We start from the raw sequence: 21467 nt of genomic DNA, 5'->3' as shown, positions 1-21467 counted from the left end.
AAAATGGAGAATGCTGCCTTGAGCTCTCTGAAGGAACGCTGGCACAAAAATTAACTCATGAATTAAAATAAACATGCCTAGGATTGGGCTTGTTGTTATATTGGGGCGGGGGGCGCGTTCCCAATTAGGCTTGGGTTTGGAAAGCAGGCATTTGAACTTTCTTCTTAGTTCAATGCCCCTGCAAGCTACCTCTCAGCAGCCTGAGGTCCAGTATGTAACATGGGGATACCACCAGCCCAACTTGAAGGGTTGTCATAGGGTTTACTGAATGTACTGAAGCACTTTCAACCATTGCAGAAAAAATAAAATATTGTTTATACATTGCCAGTAATACAAATTATTGTGTGAAGTTGCAGAACATTTTACAGTCTTTACATTAGAACTGCAAGAGCCTGACCCTGAGGCAGATCCTTTCCTATCAGACCTGCACAGAATTTTACTAGGTGTCCCTCATTAGACCGCTGATCAAAATGTCCCTTCTATATAATTCCCAAGTTACCGAAGGAGCCGTCCCCATTTAGGGAAAAAGCTTCAATTTGATGGTAAGAATTTTTTAAACGTCATATACTGGAGTCATTCAAACTAAAATTACCTGTTCTGTTAGTCAAAGTGATGTAAGAGCCATGCACCATACCACGGTGAAACTGAAGTCCACCGCCTCCACGCTAAAATAATTCCAACAAATGGCCCATCTTATTAATCAGTATGGAGAGGACTAAGTCTGCATCAGTCAATACGAAACGGTGAAATGATCACCAACCAATCACAATATGAGTTGGAGGACGTCACAAGCGTCTTTGCCCCCCCCCCAACCTGAAGGGCGGAGACAAGTTGCAGCCAATCGAAGAAGCGAAGGCGATTGAGGAAGCGGAAATTAAGGGGAAGCTGAGTGGGACTCCGAAACAAAAACAGCTATGAATATCCTTCCGAAGAAATCGTGGCATGTGAGAAACAAGGACAACGTAGCTCGAGTGCGGCGGGACGAAGCGGAGGCCGAAGCCCAGCGACAAAGGCGGGAAGCCCGAGTCCTGCTTGCGGAACAGGAGGCGAGTAGCCGTTACCCCGCATGCGCCACCTACCTCGTATTTGTGCGCGGCTGCAGAAAATAGCTATTGCGCATGCGTTTGCTCCCAACAGGTTATCCTGTGTGGACTGAACCATAGTCGTAACGGGGGTGTGAAGGACTGCCGTTATTTAGTTCCCTATTTAAATGCTAATATCCCTCCAGAGAGTCCAAAGTGGTATATATGGGAGGAGAGTAGAACGATATAAGCCGCTTTGGATCCCCAGTGAGGAGAAAAGTGGCATAAACGAAGTAAAGTAAAATAAATAAAAATTATATACAGGTTGGGTGACTTTTCCCCCTCACAACAGCCCTGTGGGGGAGGTTATCTTTAAGTGAGTAGCCCAAGGCTACCCTGTTAATTTAATGGCTGAGCAGAGATTTGGGCAAATGAGACTGACACTTTGGGCGGCTAGTTTGAATCCTGTGGAACCCTAAAACAAGAGCACGTTTTCATTTCAACATCAATTCTTGTGGGTTTCTGCACACTTCCACTGATGAATCTAAACATTTGTTGGTTTTTGAGGTGCTCCAGAGATGGACCATTCCTAGCATCTGCTACTAGAGGCTTGTTAGCTGGAGATGCCAGGGATTGAACCTGAATGCGTCTACATACAAAGCAGGGGCCATGGTCCCTCCCTTCAACCCAGCTTTCCTGCCCCTTCCACTTGAACCTCTACACTGGCTATCTTGCTGTGGCGCTTAAAATCATGAGGTTCCTCATTCTTAAACATTTGTATTGCACTTCAGTGGGTTGGTGATAGGGAGGGAGATAGAAAGAGCTTATGCCACAGGAAATCTATCTGTCACCAAGATGCTAGTGTGGTGTAGTGATTGAGAGTGGAGAACTCTAATCTGGAGAACCAGGGTGGATTCCCCACTTCTCCACATGAAGCCTGCCGGGTGACCCTGGGCCATTCACAGTTCTCAGTGCCCCACCTACTTCCCAAGGTGCCTGGTGTGTGGAGCGGAAGGAGATTGTAAGCCGCCTTGAGACTCCTTAATGTAGAGAAAAGCGGGGTATTAAAAACCAACTCTTCTTCTAAAAGCCGTCATTTTCTGTCTTGTGCCCATAAGCCCCATGTTTCCATTCAACTGCTTTTCTTTTGAAGTCTTAGGTGCTTGGAGGAAAGATGGCAGGGCCTCTGCTTCCCTAATGCTGTTAGAGAGATGTTTTCTCTCTCCAGCTGTGTAAGAATATAGCCAAAACTGATTGAACTGAAAAGTGCCAAGTCTATGGGAGGGATCCCTTGGGGACTGTTTCTTCATTCAATATTATTTTCTGGTTCTCTTAGCATCCTGTGCGCCCAGAATATTGACAGGCTTGTTTTGAGTTGGCTCTCTTACAGTGAACTACAGCCTTCTATTTATATTTTTAACTTTGCTCTTCAACACAAAATTGGCTCCAAGGAGCAGCTGACACCAATTTTAATCCAATACATTTGATGACGAGACTCATGTTTAGCAGAGGTAACTGTGGAGATGGCACTACAGGCAAAAGGATGCTCCTTTAGGACCACATTTATTTGTTCGAGAGTTTGGTGTAGTGGTTACGAGTGCGGACTTTAATCTGGGAGAACCAGGTTTGATTCCCTGCGTCTCCACATGCAGCTGCTGGTGTGACCTTGGGTCAGTCACAAGTTCTCAGAGCTGTTTTCTCAAGAGCAGTCCTTGAAAGAGCTCTCTCAGCCCCACCTACGTTACAGGGTGTCTGTTGTGGGTAGGGGAAGGGAAAGGAGATTGTAAGCCACTCTGAGTGAAGGGTGGGGTATAAATCCAGTCTCCTTTTCTTCCGCCTCTTCCTTGTAGGCTCGGACTGAATTCTTGCGTAAGAAAGCACGCCTGTCAGCCCCAGGAAGCGACAGCAGTAGCTCAGACCTCCTGGCTCTTGGCTCAGAAGGGTCCTCACAACACATCAACCTTTTCCACGAATCACAAGAGGGCGGAAACAAAGAACATGAGGAGGAGAAGAGGCAAGAGAAGGTAAAGGGAAGGGGGGACATGAGAGAAGCAGGATCAAGCAGGCTTTGTTCCCTGCAGCTACCAGCTCAGTAGCCAAGAGCGCTTGGGCCTAGCCAGGCAGCACTACCCAGTGTCCCAAAAATGGAAATTACTTGGAGTTGAGGTGGTCTGGTCTGTCTGGGCAGGAGGAAAAAACAGGGCTTGTTACATAATACTCTGCTATTTGTATATCCTTTGAATAAGTTAGTTGGAGCCCTTTTTCACTGTTTTGATAAGTATAATCCAGACTTCAATGTCCTTTATGCTGTTTTCCTGTAAGCATGTGCACACCTCTGTGTTTTATTCTAGATTTAACCAGTTTATTAACTCCAGACGAGTGTACATTTCTTCATTTTATAGGGCGAGCTGCAGGCACTGCAATGCAAATTTGGCACCTATTTAACCAGCTTTTCATACTACTGGCTGGAGGAAGCTAGAATTTTCCACCCACCCCCTTCCAGTAGAAGCCGATTGGTTAAGCAGGAAGATCTTAATTGGAGTTAGTCTGCGACTGTAAAGAACCTGAAGGAGAAAGGCTGTTCCAGTTCAAGATGCCATGAATGGTCTAGGAAATACTGTCACATAACAAGTGGTAGATCTGATAAATGCCTGGATGAAAGTCTGTTGGAATCTTCTCTGAGCTTGGTTAAGGGCAGAAATAAACGTACACTCTGAAACTACACAAATGGTTCACGTGTAACACTTCGGCACATGTTGGGAGGTACAGTTGGGTTGTTTGTACTTCTCCGCAGGAGCGACAGGAAAAGGCTTTGGGGATCCTCACTTACTTGGGCCAGAGCGCAGCAGAGGCCCAGACTACTCGGCCTTGGTACCAGGAACCCCCAGAACGCAGTGAGGCTGTTGCCAAGGATGTGAAGCTGAAAGGGAAGCTGGACCCTCTGGTCGAGATGGAAAGGCATCTGCGTAAAAAGAAGAGCTCCCAGAAGGAAGGGAAGAAAGGGAAGCAGAAGGAGAGCAGAGGGAACTTGGCAGTAGGGTATGTGCTGCTGGTATATATAATAGCATTTGCCTGTTTAGAGGGCGCATGGGAAGGGCTGTATGCTTCCCATCCCACCAGCATCAAACCAGCCTGTGGAGGGAAATTTAGGTAATGCACGCCTTGGGAGAGTCTTGTCCTTCCTGAACACAGTAGTGTATGATCAGGGCTAAATGGCTCTTAAGATATTTCTCAGAAAAAAAGTACTTGAGGACAAAATCCTCTCCCCACCCCCACCCCAAAAAAAGGGGCATTGATACAAAACAAGTAACCAGATGCTTTGTGTTGCATCTGCATTCCACTCCCAAAGACTGGGTAAACAGTTTGTTGACAAATGAAAGGAGCTCTTGCTCTTCTGCTAAAAGTAGGAGGTGGTAGGGATCCCTGACATTGGCTAGCAGGAAACTGCCAGGAATACCTCCCTGTAGTCCACTGCCATGAGGACTTGCCAGGAAGAAGTGAGGGCGGGGGGTGTATGCTATTTTTTTCATATTGACACCTTCCTGTAATATCCAGAGCTGTTAAATCCACTCTCAAAATGGAACTAATTGCGTTTTGGGTTCATATCAGTGATGAAAACCGTGCTATGGCCAGTTGTGAAAAACATGTCACTGACCACCTATACTCAAAACAAATCCAAGCTAACATTGATTTTGAACGTAACTCTTCCCTGTTTTCTGCCTTCTTCCTGAAGGTTATAGGTGGCAAGGATTGGGGAACTTCTCTACGTCCAGTGTGGGCTTTGACTTCTAACCCCCCCTTCTCCCTTCTACAGGACGTCATCTCTATCAGCATCATCCTCTGCTCTGGAGAAGCTACGGCAGGAGCGGCTGCGTCGCGAGCAGGCAGAGCGAGCCCGGGCAGAGGCCCTTCTGGCCCAGAAAGCCGGAACATTCCTTCCTGGGGAGGCAGAGGAGGAAGTAGATGAAAGGAAACGTGGCTACAACTCTCAGTTCCACCCGCAGCTGGCAAGGAAGAGGGTCTGGGAGCCACAGTGAGAGAAGCCCTGCTTGTGCAGTGGCAGTCCTGGAGAGACCTGTTGGTGCCATCTTCTGCTCTGGGAGGCCAAAGGAGGCAGCTTTTTTCATCATCCAAGACTGCCTGAGGTGGGACAGTGAGCGAACATCTGTTCACCTGTTGCTACGGACAGCAGCTTTAGAAGCCTCACAGGGCTGAGGAAGACTTCAGTGATGAGGTTCATACCACAGTTGTGTGTCACACACCTTCCCCATAAATGGGGCTACGCTACAGCTGCCACAAACCTGTCTTTGGTACCAGTGTAGCACCACACAAGAACAGGGAGACAGTCAAGTTCCTGACAGGTTACAACACATGACGTGATGCCTGGTGGGTTTCAGGTTTTGTATGTCTACCCTTGATTCTGACTGTAAATGGCAAAAACAATATATCAGCTTCCTAAGAATTGGTCATTGTGGGGGTATATGAAGCATAATTATATAAAAACAGAACAGCTTACCTTTAAGATTCAGATTTCCTTGTGCAAAGGAAAGACAGAGCCGCCAAAGTACTTTGTCTCTGTAAAATCTTGGGACTTAAACAGGAAGGTTGCTGGCTCGAGATACAGTGGTAAGCTCTGAAAGCTGGGGCTGCCTACAGCCACTCCCAGCTGATACTCAGCTGTTAGGAAGGAGGGAAGAAGCAGAAGTACCCACACGCAAGGGAGGACTGCTGAAATCTGGCAAATTCACGTAATTCCACCATAGCCAGGGTGAGAGAGGAAGAACCCAAGGTAGGTTTGCCATGTGCATGGCTTAGTAAAAAGGAATGGTAGGGGCCTAAATGCGGGTCTAGATGGGGAGGTCTTTGTCACCAGTTGACCTAATCAGTTGGGAACAGGAGGGAACAGACCTGACCCATTCCCCACTTGCCAGCCTTCGACACAGGCATTCCCTGTGCTGAAGGGAAGGAGGTCTACTCAGGAACCAAAAGGTTAGGCTACTAGAAAATAACATCCAAATAGTTCTTGCACAGAATCTTAGGATTAAAAATGACGTAGGGTACCATTAAAAGCTCAGATCATGATATACGGCAACAAGGTGAAGTTGCACATCCAATAACAAAGAATCACAATAATGGTTACACATGTATATTAACCAAAGAGTGGTCAACATTGTACTAATTATACTAAAACTATAACAATATCAAATATCTTTTTCAGGCCCAGCAGGTTGTGCATGAGTCACTAAACAAAGTGAAGCTCCTAGCAATGGGTTTAAATCAATTGTGTGTATACCAGGTTTACACATGAACACCCACTGGGAATTGAATTACGGCCCAGGACAGAATGCTGGTTCCTAGTGGCTATCTTTGGTGAGTGAGGGCTCCTCAATATATACAGAATTGATTAAAAATCATTGCTAGGAGCTTCACTTTTTTAGTGACTCATACACAACCTGTGGGGCCTGAAAAATGTATTTTATATTGTTACAGTTTTACATGTGTGTTAGTACAATTTTGACCACCAAAGAAGGCTCTTTAGATTGAAATGCTTTGGGGTCCTTTGACTTATATACATGTGTAACTGTTACGGGACATGCAATTTCACCTTGTTGCTGTATATTATGATCTCAGTTTCTAATGGTACCCTATGTATGTCATTTTTAATCCTAAAACTATGTGCACTGTGTTATAAATGTTTGCATTTTATTTTCTAGCCACTCAATCTTTTGGGACTTGATTTTCACATTGGGTTTTTCCCCCCTTTCGTCTTTCGCTGGGAAGACTGGTGTACTTATATGCCACATTTTCCTACAACAAATTAAAATGATGATGCTTCTCCTTAAATAAAAGTTTCCCCTTCAATGTTAGGGGGGACTGTTTAGACCTGTAATCTCACAACCCTCATCACTAGAAGCAGTACAGCTATCTCCAGTACAGGCGTTTAACTTAAAGCTGTTAGGTACACTGTCCTCCTCTTGGTACTGCCACAAAACAGAAGGACTAGCAGGCGTTCCCACCCCGGGTACTTCCACTTCTCTCCGCCAGGCGTCCTCCCCTGTCATGACAGAGTGCTGATCATCCATGTATTGAACAGGCCAGAAAGTAACCACTGCCAAGGAGCCTGTGCCCGTCTTACCCTGCTAAACTTTGCCTACCCTAACCTGAAGAGTGCCCAACCTGTGCACAAGAAAAGGATATTTAGTTTCATTTGAAGGTCTTACTCCTGATATATGCTTAGACAAATGTAGGGAATGGCAGCTGAGCAGCTGAATAAGGCTTGGGGGAGGGGGCTTATTCTAACGTTGCTTTATGGGCAGGGGCTTATTCTAATATTGCTAATCTGAGGGAAGCTGTGATGAGATAGTGCCAAGAGCATACACCTGTGCTTTATTCAAACCGGTCACAGCCTTCAGCTTTTCCCGGCACAGCAGAGTGTTTGCAGACTTTGCTATGGAGAATGTTTGAGTGGGGTAGTGAAGGTCAAAGAGGACCTTCTGGGTGGGCTGCGCCAGGTCACCCTGCGCTATTAAGGCAAAGCCATTTAGGCAGGAAAAGTCTAGAGTCATACATGCCATCAACTGCAGTGTAAAAACTGGTTTTCCATTCTTAGCATCAGCGCAAGATATATATTCTTTCTCACTACCATGATGCTGAGGCCTACAGCAGTGGCCAAGGGTAGCTTTCAGTTTTCCCTGCAAGTCCAGGCTAGGTGTTAAGATGATTCTGCTGTCTTGGTCAGTCAGCCACAGCTCTTACCTCTTTAATATGGAAGGGGGTGGGGGGAGATGAAAGGTTATAAACCGAGTTAGGATCCTTTTACCATCTTTGTCTCCCCCGACCCAGACTCACATACACACACACAGCCTTTTTTTTTTGTCTCCCGTTTCTCTGCAAGAGAAGAACACTCATATAAAACTATTTATTCATAAATATTTTCCAAAACGAAAATAGGCTTACGAAAAAATATCTTAAACAGCGGCATGGGCGGGGTGCTCCAGTTCAGGGGGGGGTGGATGAGAGATGGGAGTGAAACAGCTGTCTTCCCCCTCCCCCTGCTCTTCCTTCCCTTCTCCCCCCCCCCAAACAAATCTTTCCCCCTCCAATCAGGAATACATTGCAAGTAATCAAGGAGGGAGGGTGTGTCTTTGGGAGGAGTAGTGGGTGACATTATGAGCTCGGATACCAAATTTAAGGGGGGGGCGGCGTAATGAAATTGGGAAAACTTGGGGGAGGAGACAAGCAGCACTGGGGGACTCCCTTAAGACAGAGCGGCAGTAAGGGAAATGAATTTAGAGGATTCCTCAAACCCGGAAATATACGGAGTTCTTCCAAGCCAAGGCAGGATGAGGGCAGAGGGACAGTGCAGCCCCCAGCCTTCCCCCATCACCACTCAAGGAGGCAAAGTTGTTCACAGAAGGTGCCAGTCCTCAAGAGCACCTGATGTCGAGTGCTGTTTTTATCCTTTACCTCTTTTCCAATTTTCAGCAGTGACAAGTTGGCACGGCTGGAAGGGAGCTTTCCTCCGTGGCTCCCAACACTCCCAACTTTAAATGACCCTCCTGGGGCCCTGCACCCTCCATATCACGTACATATGGGGTCAAATTGGCACAGAGATGTGGGGGGGGGGCATATTCCATATTTGCTACAATGGAGAGGGGCACAAATGATCTAATTTGGGACATGCACCCCAGGAAAAAAATATTGGAGATTGGGGGGAATTATGTTTTTTAATCTCCATTCTCTCGCCCCCAAAGCTGGTGCACGCAGGGCAACTCCCCCCCCTTTTCTGACCTCTTCGAATGCATTATAGGCTGAAGAGGATAAGGGAAAGGCAGGAGCGAATCCTGCCGCCGCCACTGCCCCTCCTCCGTCCCGCGGTCACTTTAAAACTTGCATGCATTTTTTTTAAACGTGCGGCTCACCCCCCCCATGCCCCCCCAGGTTGTGATCTGGGATGGGGGTGGGGGGAAGTGGGGTGAGATGAAGGGACTGGTTGGTCTCTCCCTTGGCCGCTGCTCCTTGCGCACTGCAGTTATTTCAGGAAGGAAGGCTTGGCACCCCCTGCTGGCCCCAGGGCATCACTGCAGGTCCCGGTCTTCCAGGTAGCGGTATTCAAAGGTGAAACCCTCCTTTTTGCGCTGGCCCCATTTCTCATAGTCAAAGTAGATGTAAGTGCCCTAGACAGAAGCAGAACAAAATCAAACTTTCTCTGTTGGGTTGCTCCGGTGTTCTGCTTTTCAGTATGAAGTGGCTTTTGAGTTTACTAGATGCAGAAAGCTCTAACCAAACTGGGAGTTCAAATACTTTTATTTTACAAAATTTATATCCTGCCTTTCTGCCACCAATAACCCAGCTTGACCGCCCACACCCATCTCCCCCACAGGTGAACAGAGAAACTAGGAGGAAGAGGAAAAGTACACATCTGTTTAGGTTTCCAACTTGGATAGAACTCAGGTTTTTCCCCTTCTAATTTTTTTTGGGGGGGGTTTAACGAGGCCCAGTAGGGTGTTACTGTGTGGCTGTTCCAAACCCAGCTGACACATGCCCTGCATTTGCAATGAGCAAACACAACAAAGCAACATGCAGAAGCTCACAAAGTTCTCATTTAACTTTTAAGGCATTCTGATTGGAGAGGGGCTGGTGACTACAGAAGTAAGGTGGTCAGCTGCTATCTGCAGAATGCTTTGGATTTTTGCAGGGACAGCATTTGTTCCTTTCATCTGGCTACCCCTATGGTGCCCCCCATAAGAAGAGCCCTGCTGGATCAGACCAGTGGTCTGTCTAGTCCGGCATCTGGTCTCATACACTGGCCAACCAGTTCCTCTGGAGGGCCAACAACACATACACAACCCTTCTCTACAGCATTCTTCCTATTAATGGGGAAGGGAGGTGTGGGAGGAAGGAAGACACTGCGTGGAACCTGTTGGCTGTGGTATGAAACAGGTAATGCTATAAGCCCCTGCACTTGCTGTTCTGAAGCCACCTCCTCCCCTGCCTTACCTGCTCGAATTCGTCAGTGATGGTCTTGGGTTCTTCGTGTCGCTGGAACCACATCATGTACTTGGTGTGGAAGCGCCACGACTGCTTCTTCAGTGCCTTCGCTGCCAGATATTGTGCCTTTGTACCCTTCAAAGTTGGGGGGGGGGAAGAATGAGGGCGAGGGGGTGTGAGATCCATCAGGGACAATCCTCACAAACAGAATAACCCCAATGAGAAAAAAAGGCGCCTTGTCTCTACCAAAGGAAGACGGAAAGTCAGCTACTCACCTCCAGATAATAGAAGATGAAGAAAAGGGTCTCTGTGGAGAGGCGCTGGTAGAACTCCACCGTGTCGGAGTGTGGGGGAGGCATCTGGTGGTGGTATGGAGGGGTTGGGCAGGGGTTCCGAGGCAGGTATTGCCTAAAGGGGGTGGGGGGTGGGTGGAGAACAAAACAGGGAGAGACGTCTGAATGAATGAGTCCGCAAGGAGGAAAAAGGCCCTTGGCTCTCAGATCTATCCCAAGGGGGAAGATCAACAGAAGAGCAAGACTGGAGCCCAGAGGCACCTTCGAGACTAACGAGATATCGGGGGTATAAGCTTTTGAGAGATACCTAACAAAAGGGAGCTTGGAGCCTGGAAAGCTTCCATCCCAAAATCTTTGTTGGCCTCGAAGGTGCTACTCGAATCTTGTTCTGCTGCTGCAGGCTGACATGACTTTTGAGACTGACAGACAGCGGTCAAAGACACAGGCGCATGCAGCTGGCGAACTGACGGGCCCGGGACAAGTCACAGTCAACAGTTACTCTCTTTGCCAGGGACCCAGGAAAAATCATTAGCCAAGCCCCAGAATATTGTAAGAAGAAGAAGAAGAAGAGATTGGATTTATACCCCGCCCTTCACTACCCAAAGGAGTCTCAGAGCGGCTTACAAACTCCTTTCCTTTCCCCTCCCCACAACAGGCACCCTGTGAGGTGGGTGGGGCTGAGAGAACTCTGACACAAACGGCTCTTTTTCAAGGATAGCTGTGCCAGAGCTTGTGACTGACCCAAGGTCACACCACCAGCTGCATGTGGAGGAGTGGGGAATCAAACCCGGTTCTCCCAGATTAGAGTCCGCGCACTTAACCACTACACCAAACTGGCTCTTTTATCCAGCCTTTCCACCCAATTAAGGCCCTCAGGGCAGAAAACAACTTTTAAGAACGTTTAAAAACCAACATCTAAAAGGTAAAAAAAAAACCCAAAAAACATACACAGGAGGGAGGGAATGCCAGAGAGGAGTCCTCCACTGGCAGGAGGCAGGCGACGGAGGAGGAGAGGTGGGACGCAGACCCTCCTTACCTGATCCTTTCTGAATCAGAGGGGTGAGGCATGTGGTGCCAGGCCGCCTCCTCCATGACCTGTTGGTACAGCTGCTCCTTGGTGAGAGGCACGGGCCCCAGGGGGCACACCCCGAGCGAAAGGGGGATGTTCACCTCAGATAGCTGGATGGGGGGCTGGTTGGAGGCCGGCTGGGAGGTCGCGCTAGTAATTAAGATGTCAGCTGGGGGAGGAAATGGGAGGAAAGGAGAGAGCAGGCCACTCAGAAGGGCGTACCATTCAAGCGCTCCTCTAGATGGAATCTTCTTCAGAACCATTCATTATCAATACCCTTTTAAAGAAGGCTTTCCCACCCTCCGGTTGAGTTCCTAGACCCCAGCAAACCTCCTCCTTCAGCACAGACCCCGCAGCCGTCTCCTCCCCAGCCACTTCCCCTTCCTTTCCACAGGAAGGCGGACTCCCCACAGGTTAAGGCATCGGGCCCTCTTAATTTCGTCCCTTAGAATCTAGGCTAAGCCTGGGCCAGATTCATCCTTGAGGGCGGGAGCACCTGGCCCCTCCAGCTCTTTAAGATTAAAATGGGGAAAGTGTCCTTTGCTGCCAGAGGACTTGCCAAGCTTGGGATGGGCAAGATGAGACGAGGGAGGGCTGCGGGCCTTGGACCACGCGGGTTCACGGAGCCACCTTTGACCGAGTCAGCCCACTGGTCCACCTTTGACCGAGTCAGCCCACTGGTCCATCAAGGTCCATGCATGGCCCACTCTGCCTGATAGTGGCTCTCCAGGGTCTCAAGGTGGAGGTCTGTCATCTACTCGCTGGAGATGCCGGGGATTGAACTCAAGACCTTCTGAATGCCAAGCAGACACCCTCTCACTGAGCCACACCCAGCCCCTTCTTGCATTTCTGATGCCACTAGTCCATCATCCTTCAAAGCAGAGCCTTCAGGAAAATAAGCTGCTGCTTCTTTTATTTCTTTTTTTTGTGTGTACCTTTGCAGTGTGTGTGTGTGTGTGCGCGCGCACCCATGTCTGCAAGTCACAGTAACCTCTGCCGATCCCTAGTGGGACATGGAAGACTTTCAGAGAAGTGGCTTGATAGCCTGCCTCTGCCTCCCGGCCCTGGTATTCCTTGGCGGTCTCCCATCCAAGTACTTGCCAGAGTCGGCCCTGCTTAGCTTCCGAGCTGTGACGAGATCGGGCTTGCCTGGGCTATCCAGGGCAAGGCAGGACAATAAGCTCCAAACTGAGGATCTTGCTTGCTGACACACTGATTTTTGAAGGACTCCAGTGCGCATCCGGGCTGCACTGGTACAGGCACAGTCTGACACACAATGATCCACACGGCAGGCGCCCTTTTCCCATTTACCCCTTTCGGCGAGATGAAGAGACGGCACCGGGTCCTCTATGCTGGAGCCAATTGCCGCCCTCTCAGCCATCGACTTCAGCGTACTTAGAGGCTCGGGTGCCTGCAAGGCAGAGGACAAAAACACAAAACGGTACTGAAGGAAAGAGAAGGCAGGCTGTTGTGTTTTTTTCCCCCTAGAACACCACTGAGAGTCACTGTGATGTGGCACCTACAGTGCTGGAAGACTGGAAGCCAAATGGCCCCACCACCAAACTGATTGGGTGATCTTGACCCAAACTCTCAGCCGAACCTAGGCTGCTGAGGGGATGATACAGGGACACACACACACACATCTCCCGGTATGGGCAATATTAAGACCACTGATCTTCTTCGTGGTCTCTGTGCTTCACACCAATGGGATCTAGTGCGCCTGCGCTGGATCCAGCGCAGGCGCACTAGATCCCATTGGTGTGAATGCACAGATGACCACTCGAAGATCGCCAATTACTGGTAAGCAACCTGCTTATCTTCTTCGTGGTCTCTGTGCTTCACACCAATGGGAACTAGTGCGCCTGCGCTGGATCCAGCGCAGGCGCACTAGATCCCATTGGTGTGAATGCACAGATGACCACTCGAAGATCGCCAGTTACTGGTAAGCAACCTGTTTTTCACTACCCAGCAGGGAGCGGAGGAGGCCTCTCACCTTGATCTCAGGCGTGGAGCTGAACTGGGGTGGCCCGTTGAGCAGTGTCTGGGCAGGCTTGCTGTCGGAGAAGCTGGGGGTGGGCGAGGCAGGTGGGTTGGCGGTGAGAGGCACCAGGAGGCTGGATCCAGTGCTGTTGCCACCACTGGGCGGCTGGGGAGCTGCACTCGGCTCTTTCCTGCAGAGAGGGCGAGGAGGAGAAATGCAAAGGTCGGGAGGGCCCAACACCACCCAGCCCGCTCAGGAAAGGAGGGCCCCAGGGCAGGGCCTTCAGGCTTCAGTGGTTTTAACGGAGCAGAGTACTATAAACGGAGTGAGAATGAGAATCCTGGACTAACATAAACCCAAATTCTACACATGTCCTTATATTGTTTCATTTCTGAATGAGTGTGGGGGAATAAAACCAGACTGCAGAATATGGCTTCCTGAGAACTTCAGCTCTCTTTTACTTAAGACCCAAGTTTCTAGCCCCTATCTAGTTGAGGAATGAGCATCCCAGTGTGTGAACAATGCTGTTGACATCTGAATTAGATTACCAAGGAACTGAGCTCCAATCCTCTCCATAATTCTGTGACCTTCTACAGACTGGTGGTGGCAGCAAGTGCCATCGAGTCACGGCCAACTCATGGCAAACCCTGTAGGGTTTCAAAGGCGAGAGATGTTCAGAGGTGGTTTGCTCTTGCCTGCCTCTGTGTAGCAACCTGGGTTTTCCTTGGTGGTCTCCAAATAATAACCAGGGCCAATCCGGCTTAATTTCTGAGATCTTATGAGATCGGGCTAGCCTGGGCCATCCAGGTCAGGGTTTCTAAAGGTAAAGGTTCCCTTGCTCGAAAGCCAGTCGAATCTGACTCTAGGGTTGCGGTGCTCGTCTCCGTTTCCAAGCCGAAGAGCCAGCGCTGTCCGAAGATGTTTCCGTGGTCATGTGGCCGGCATGACTAAACACCAAGGTGCACGGAACGCTGTTACCTTCCCACCGAAGTGGTACCTATCTACTTGCAATTTCTTGCTTTCGAACTGCTAGGTTGGCAGGAGCTGGAACTAGAGACGGGAGCTCACTCCGTCTTGCGGCACCCGGGTCTCGAATTGCTGAACTACTGACCTTCCACAGCCTGCAGTTCAGCATCTTAACCACTTGAGCCAACGCAAATAAAATAAGAGGAAGAAGAAGAGTTAGGATTTATATGCCGCCCTTCACTTGGAGTCTCAGAGCGGCTTACGATCTTTCCCTTCCCCGCCCCACAACACACACCCTGTGAGGTACGTGGGGCTGAGAGAGCTCTTTAGACTGGCCAGACTGGTGCTGGTTGATATTGACTCTAGAAAATAATTTCCTTCTGAATCTTTATAGCTTCTGACCCAGTTTTAATTCCAGATGGGTAGCAGTGTTAAGTCTGTAGCAGCTAAACATAAAACCGGAGTCCAGTGGCACCGGAAAGACTAACGACATTTATTCCAGCAGGAGCCTTTGAGAGTAAGAGCTCACGTCCTCAGGTGCATCTCACAGAAGCTTAGGCTGGAGTAAATGGTTACTCTTTAAGGTGAATCCAGTTTTATCGGAACTGTAAAATTCACAGTATAAAATCCAGGTCATTTGGCATTTGATTATGCTGCTTTGTATTTTGCCCTGAGATTGCGAACAGGCCCTGGGTGTTTTGAGAAACAGAACAATGGAATAGGAATGATGTAAACAGTTCTTTGTCACAACCAGAGCCTTCATAGACGTTTTTACTGCAAGGGAAAATCTGAGGCAAATCCAAAGAATTGTGAAAGAAATCAGATGACTGTTTTTTGTCTTAGGCTGGTTGGTGACTACAATTGCCAAGCTCCCAGGTAGAGAAGGAAGGGAGAGAAAGAGTACAGACACAGTTGTGTTGAAAGGGGAAACTCACGTGGAAGCGCTGGGCGGGTTGTGCGACGCTGTCTGGTTAGGCAAGGATTGGCTGCCGCTGCTTAATGTCGAGTCTGAGTTGCTGTCAGCTACCACAGAGCTGTAACCTGACCAGGAGACACAAAGGATAAGCCCGTGGCTTCCATTTTGGACTGAGCCACCTATAAAGCTTACACAGACCAGAGAGAAGCACCTTCATGACCAAGGTTCACTTAACTACCCAGTCATGTGGGGGAAGACAACAGCCCCAGCCTGCATCGGCCTACTCCCACTACTTGGCAGTCTCCCTCACGGCACTGCCACTCGGGTTGCCAACTGACCAGAAAGAGACCCAGTTCAGCCTGCTCTTCAGCCTCTGACAGCATCTTGATGTGCAGAAGGCAGCGGGCAAAACATTTCACAGCACTGTCACCTGCTCCTTGCTGTCTCTGTAGAAGGAACAACCGCTTCCAGGGCCACTTGGCAGTGTTGCCAGCAAACGAGATGGAAACTGTTCAACTGAGTACTCAAAACTGCTTTTTAGCTGCCATGCAGAGATGGAAAATTGGGACAGAGGCAGAGAGACTGGGTAAATAAGTCTGTGGAGGCTAAAGGCAGACCTGGGGACTGGCCTTGGTGCAAGCTGCTGCCACCACCAAGGGCAAATCAAACTGCAGTCAGGACAAGGCTCCCGCCCCTTTAAGAGCTCTGAAGCAGACAGCTGCCAGCAGGTGCATCCCCCACTGCCACACCTGTGGAAATCCCCACTTGGGGCTCTTAAAGGAAAGGAGGCCAGACTGCACTGAAATCCCGAGAGTCTTGTCAGATCCCAGCAATTAACTGTCTTGGAAAAACAAAAAAAGAACCCCACATATTTCACTTTCCTTCAACAATCATGATTGTTTTTAAAGGAAAAAAAAATAGTTTTAAAGTAACTTAACAACTGGCTCCACTTCTGTATCGCTCTCCATGCCAGGAAACATCCTCCACCACACCTCTCTCTCCCCCTGTCATATCTTCTCTGAGGCCCCCTTGCTTAACCCTAGGGCTCCCAACTGGCCTGGAGGAGAATGTGTCCTCCCCTTTTAGCAGAGGCTTAATGGGATGTTCTTTGCCTCCCGGCACACATCAACACTCTCTTAAAGAGACAAGGCATTTCCCCCCCCCTTCCAGGTTATGTTAGCAACTATTTCACCTGCCAACCTTATAGTCTCAACGGCAAAAACCCCTATAAGCTGTAAATCCTTATGTATGCTTACCTGGGAGCAAGCCTCCCTGAAAACAGTGGGAATCATTCTGGGGTAGATGCACCTCGTGCAAGCGGGGCTGCCAACTCCAGGTCTAGAAAATACCTGGGAATTTGAGGGTGGAGCCTGGGAGGGTGGGGATTTCGGGAAGGGAGGGGCCTTGGTGGGACATGATGCCATGCAGCCCACCTTCCAGAGAAGCCGTTCCTCCAGGAGAAGCAGAATAAACATTTTAAACCACAATTAGAGTTATGTACTCTGGAGATCAGTTATTCCAGGAGATCTCCAGCCTTCCCCTGGAGATTGGCAACCCTACATGCAAGTATGCACAAGTGCTTTTGCTTACACGTCTCTCTTGGTTTTTCGTACCACTCTGTTCTTCCCCGTTTTTGTTTTTTTTAAACCCTTTACAATTGCAAACACCTTGAGGTTCCAGGGCCTGAAGTAGCACAAACATGGTGTGGCACTGCACAGACAAAGATGAAGACACTCAGGCTCCCTCCAGCACTTCTCTCCAACCCACCAGGCGAACTGTGCCAGTGACATGAGACAGTGGGCAAGGAGGGCGTGTCCAAATGACACCCATTTACACTTGGTTCTGTACAAGCGGAACCATCCAGGTTTCTTCACCTGGGAACTGCTGTTGAGTGCAGCTCCTAAGATCTCCGTGAGGAGATACCTGTCGACCTAGCCCATGTCGGAAGACAAGATGAACCTCTGGTTCCCAGGGCTTCCCTACACATGACAATCTGCAGTCTAGGTAATCCCCAAGAAAGAGAAGGGGAGATATGCTTTCTAGAAGATAGAACTGGGGCTCAAGTTATAAAATGGAACTGAAAATCAGTCCCAGGTAGGGTTGCCAACTCCCGATTGGGAAATACCTGAAGATTTTTGGGCGGGAGCTTCAGGAGGGTGGGGTGGGACTTCAACTGGTATTCCAAAACAGCTGTTTTCACCAGGTGAACTGATCTGTTAGCGGGAGATCTCCAGCTACCACCTGGAGATTGGCAACCCCAGTCCCAGGCCAGAAGAGGCTGCAGTTGATTAATCTCAACAACTACAAGAGTCTTTGAGAAGTCTTGACCGGCAGAAAAAGCTGCTACTTTTGCACCTACGGAGGACCTGGAGCAAGAGCTGACCCCCCCTGACCCACCCCCAACACCGACTCACTGGTTGCCCCGTTCTGTTTGCTGGCATTCTGCTGGGTGCTGGGGGGCCTGGGCTGAGAGGCATTGGTGCTGGTGGGTGGGGGTGCCACGGCCTGGGCGTACGGAGTTGGGGTGGTGGGCGCGTGCCCCGCCGGCGGGTTAGCTTTGCCGCTCGCATTCCCACTGCCAGCCACAGTCCCGTTGCTGTTGGAGCCGGGCCCGTTCCCCAACGAGGACGAAGTGCTGGAGCTGCCGCCCATCGGGTAGCTGGGGGGGATGGCGGGCGGCGGCTGATGGTGGTTGTTGTGGAGGCTCTTTGAACCGTTCTTTGCTGGCGACTGGACGGGGGAGAGAAGACAGAAGATATTACAGCACTGGGAAAAGGGCAGAGAAGGGCAACAAAAATGACTAAGGGGGTGGAACACCTTCCCTGCGAAGAAAGGCTAAAGAGGTTAGGGCTCTAGCACGGAGAAACAATGACTGAGGGGTGACGTGAGAGAGGTTTACAAGTATGCACAGGCCAAAGAAGGCAGAGAAAGTAGTACTTTCCGCCCTTTCTCACAATACAAGAATTCGTGGGCACTCCAAGTTAATGAGTAGTAGGCTTAGAACAGACAAAAGGAAGTTCTTCTTCACCCAAAGAGTCATTAACACATGGAATTCACTACCACAGGAAGTGGTGGTGGCTACAAGCACAAACAGCTTCAAGAGGGGAGTGGATTAACATATGGAGCAGAGGTCCATCAGTGGTTATTAGCCACAAGGTATAGATAGGAACTCTCAGTCTGGGGCAAGGGATGCTCTGTATTCTTCGTGTGTGGGGGGGAACAGTGGGTGGGCTTCTGGAGTTCTGACCCTGCTATGGTATGGCACCTGCATTCTGGCCACTGTGTGACAAAGTGTTGGACTGGATAGGCCACTGGCCTGATCCGACATGGCTTCCCTTCTGTTCTAAGACAGAGAGGAGATTCAGACTTGTGACCAGTCCCCACAGTAAACACTATGTGCATTAAGGGAGGGGGTCCTGTCTCCACAAGAGGAGCATCGCCATGTTAAGAGGCGATACACCCAGGTCCCCATCAATGTTCCCTCTAAGCTGTGGAGTCTCGTGAGCAAAAATTCTACTTTGTGAGCTGCCGGCATTAAAGTGGTGAGCGAGCGATTTGGCTGCTGCATAAATCAGTTGGCTCTGGAGCCCTCCTTCCTGAGCGGAGACAAAAATGTGTGAGCTGGAGGCTGAAAAACTGTGAGCTAGCTCCCACTCACTCAGCTTAGAGGGAACACTGGTTCCCCTCCCCTCTTTCCTTTGGCCTGGTTCGCCAAACCAAGACAGTTCCTGGCGTCCCCCTCAAACCCACCAGGAGATGAACCCTGGGCCCCACACTCACTTGACTCACTTCACCCCTCTTTCCTTTTGCCTGGTTCACCAAACCAAGACCGTTCCTGGCATTCCCCTCAAACCCACCAGGAGATGAACCCCGGGCCCCACACTCACTTGACTCACTTCACTGTCCGTTGACCGTCCTCGTTTCTTGTCATCTTCAGAGTTTTCCTAAGGGGAGGTTAAATTCAGTGCTGCTCCGAGAGGAATAGTCAGCCAGAGATCAAGGAAGTTGGGCAACAATCTGTCTTTTTTTAAAGAACTTCATAAACATACAGCCCCTCCCCCAATTACCATTTGCCCAATAGGAGAGCCACTTTTGGCCCAGGTGACTGGAAGGAAAGCGGGACATAAACGGAGCCTCCTTACCGTTGTGCAGTTTGCAGGACTGGGGGGGATCGGGGAGCTTGACGTGGTGGACGTGGGCGTGCTGCTGGATTGGTTGAACATTTCGTCCTCCATGTGGCTGTGGCTGGGCGGGGAAGTGGCTACCAGGGCCTGTGCTGCAGGGCCAAGAGCAGGGAGAAGCTGACTGACCAAAACAAGGCCAGGAGTCATCGACAACCATTGCAATGCAAGCACACCAATGGCAGGCTTCACTTGATGGCTAAGCTAAAGGTCTTCTCCCCAGTCGTTCCCCCCCCCCCTCCCCGTGAGATCCCCTTGCTGAACTGCAGCCCTGCCAGAAGGCTGGGGCAGAAAGTTACCTTTACATGGTGGTAGCAGTGGGATATCGCAATTTTTTAAAAAAGAAGAAAGTTGTATCCTTTTTACCAAATCCCAAACAAATGATTTTGCTTCTGTATCTCCAAGGAAAACTTACAGAAGCTTGCACAACTTGCATGCACAACCTTTATCATGCCCGGCTCCCTCCACCATGGAAGCAAGAATTCACCCCAAGGAGGCAGCTGAATAGCAGCACTGTTTCAATCAGCAGATGAGTTAGCGTACTTCTTTAGCAATAACACATGCAAAGTATAACAGCAGACCCTCAACAAATGCAGCATCCATGGCTACAAAGGGAAGGCAGCAGCTGTTCTTTGTGGAAGGGAGAAAAGGTCCTTGAACTGACAGTAGCCTCCAGAGGTACGGATTGTAAGAGAGGAGGAGGAGACTTGGTTGATTCGAGTGGTTTGCGTTTATGCCCCTTTCAGTTGCCATAACCAGCGATGGGCCTGTTGAGACCCAAATCTAGTTTCATCCCATGGACACATGAAGCTGCTTTATACTGAATCAGACCCTTGGCCCATCAAAATTAGTATTGTCCACTCAACAAATTTAAGAGTCCAGCGGCACCTTTAAGACCAACAAAGGTTTATTCAAGGTATGAGCTTTCGTGGGCAAGGCACACTGTTTCAAATACGTTAGAACAGTGATGGCGAACCTTTTAGAGACTGAGTGCCCAAACTGCGACCCAAAACCCACTTATTTATTGCAAAGTGCCAACACGGCAATTTAACCTGAATAGGTTTTACTTTAGAAAAAACAACTCCTACATTAACTTAAGAGGATCCAAACAAAGTAAAGAAAGCAATCCCAAATGCTTTCATTTACTTAAAATTATTTGGCAGAGAATTCGACACTTTAATGGTGGTCTGGGCCTGGCTGGGGCGATGGCACGCTTGCCCGCAGAGAGGGCTCTGAGTGCCACCTCTGGCACCCGTGCCATAGGTTCGCCACCACTACGTTAGAATGGCAGGCAAGGTTCAAACTTATAGCCAGAGAATGAACAGCAAGTTAACATACAATTCTCTGACTAGAAGTTTGAACCTTGCCTGCCATTCTAACGTATTTGAAACGGCACACGAAAGCTCATACCTTGAATAAGCCTTTGTTGGTCTTAAAGGTGCCGCTGGACTCTACAGTTGTCCTCCTGCTTCAGACCAACATCTGGATCTATTGTCTACTCAGACTGCTCTCAAGCGGAGATCTGTCACATCCCTTCTCTTCATCCTTCATTGGAGATGCCGGAGACTGAGCCTGGGAACTTCTGCATGCCAAGCAGATGCTCCAGCACTGAGCCACGGCCCCTCCCCAATTACGACAGTCACCACTACCCCAAACCCAACGCGGTCTACCCAGCAGAGGCACTTACGAATGTCTTCTAAGTCGAGGTCATCATAGAGGAACTCGTTCTCTTCGAAATCGGGGTCCTGCGAGGAATCCACATAGTACTCAACGTCGTCCTTGATCTTGCGGATGGAGTCCACCATGATGGAGTCATTGTCCAGCATACGCAGGATGGTCTCCAGCATCCGGATGTGGTACCGATGCTTCTCGATGTGTCGCTTCAAGCCCTCGATCCGGTCTTGCTTCTACGGACGAGGGGAGAGAAGAAGCAGGAGCGTGGGAACAGGGCTGAGGACTAAAGGATCCTGGCTCCTGAGCCCTTCCCCCCTTGCTGCACCCAGTCAAGAAATAATTCAAGGGGTGGATTTAAGCCGCTGAAGCCTTGG

The 21467-nt window shown here is 49.5% G+C and overlaps 2 protein-coding genes across 2 annotated transcripts in view; one reads left to right on the top strand and one right to left on the bottom strand.

Moving 5' to 3' along the window:
• The first annotated feature begins 874 nt into the window (after window positions 1-874).
• LENG1 (leukocyte receptor cluster (LRC) member 1) lies at window positions 875-5986 on the top strand. Its single transcript, XM_015414409.1, has 4 exons — window positions 875-1046; window positions 2873-3046; window positions 3817-4061; window positions 4837-5986. Exons 1-4 carry the CDS (start codon window positions 915-917, stop codon window positions 5057-5059), a joined length of 774 nt encoding a protein of 257 aa, XP_015269895.1. The 5' UTR covers window positions 875-914; the 3' UTR covers window positions 5060-5986.
• A 1999-nt stretch (window positions 5987-7985) lies between these two features.
• Window positions 7986-21467, bottom strand: part of CNOT3 (CCR4-NOT transcription complex subunit 3) — a 29417-nt gene continuing 15935 nt past the window's right edge. Inside the window, exons 9-19 of the mRNA XM_015414403.1 lie at window positions 21107-21326; window positions 19381-19514; window positions 19126-19182; window positions 17653-17968; window positions 15258-15363; window positions 13369-13546; window positions 12687-12786; window positions 11343-11544; window positions 10289-10421; window positions 10023-10148; window positions 7986-9199 (exon numbers count right to left, since the gene is read on the bottom strand). Of these exons, the coding sequence (XP_015269889.1) occupies window positions 9101-9199; window positions 10023-10148; window positions 10289-10421; window positions 11343-11544; window positions 12687-12786; window positions 13369-13546; window positions 15258-15363; window positions 17653-17968; window positions 19126-19182; window positions 19381-19514; window positions 21107-21326 (1671 nt within the window). The 3' untranslated portion in view covers window positions 7986-9100. The remainder of the gene's footprint in view (window positions 9200-10022; window positions 10149-10288; window positions 10422-11342; window positions 11545-12686; window positions 12787-13368; window positions 13547-15257; window positions 15364-17652; window positions 17969-19125; window positions 19183-19380; window positions 19515-21106; window positions 21327-21467) is intronic.

Source organism: Gekko japonicus, unplaced genomic scaffold (genome assembly GCF_001447785.1).
Source record: "Gekko japonicus isolate JY-2015 unplaced genomic scaffold, Gekko_japonicus_V1.1 scaffold243, whole genome shotgun sequence".
Taxonomy (NCBI): Eukaryota; Metazoa; Chordata; class Lepidosauria; order Squamata; family Gekkonidae; genus Gekko; species Gekko japonicus.
Note: the sequence above shows the minus strand (reverse complement) of the source record. Positions and strands in the feature narration are given on the sequence as shown.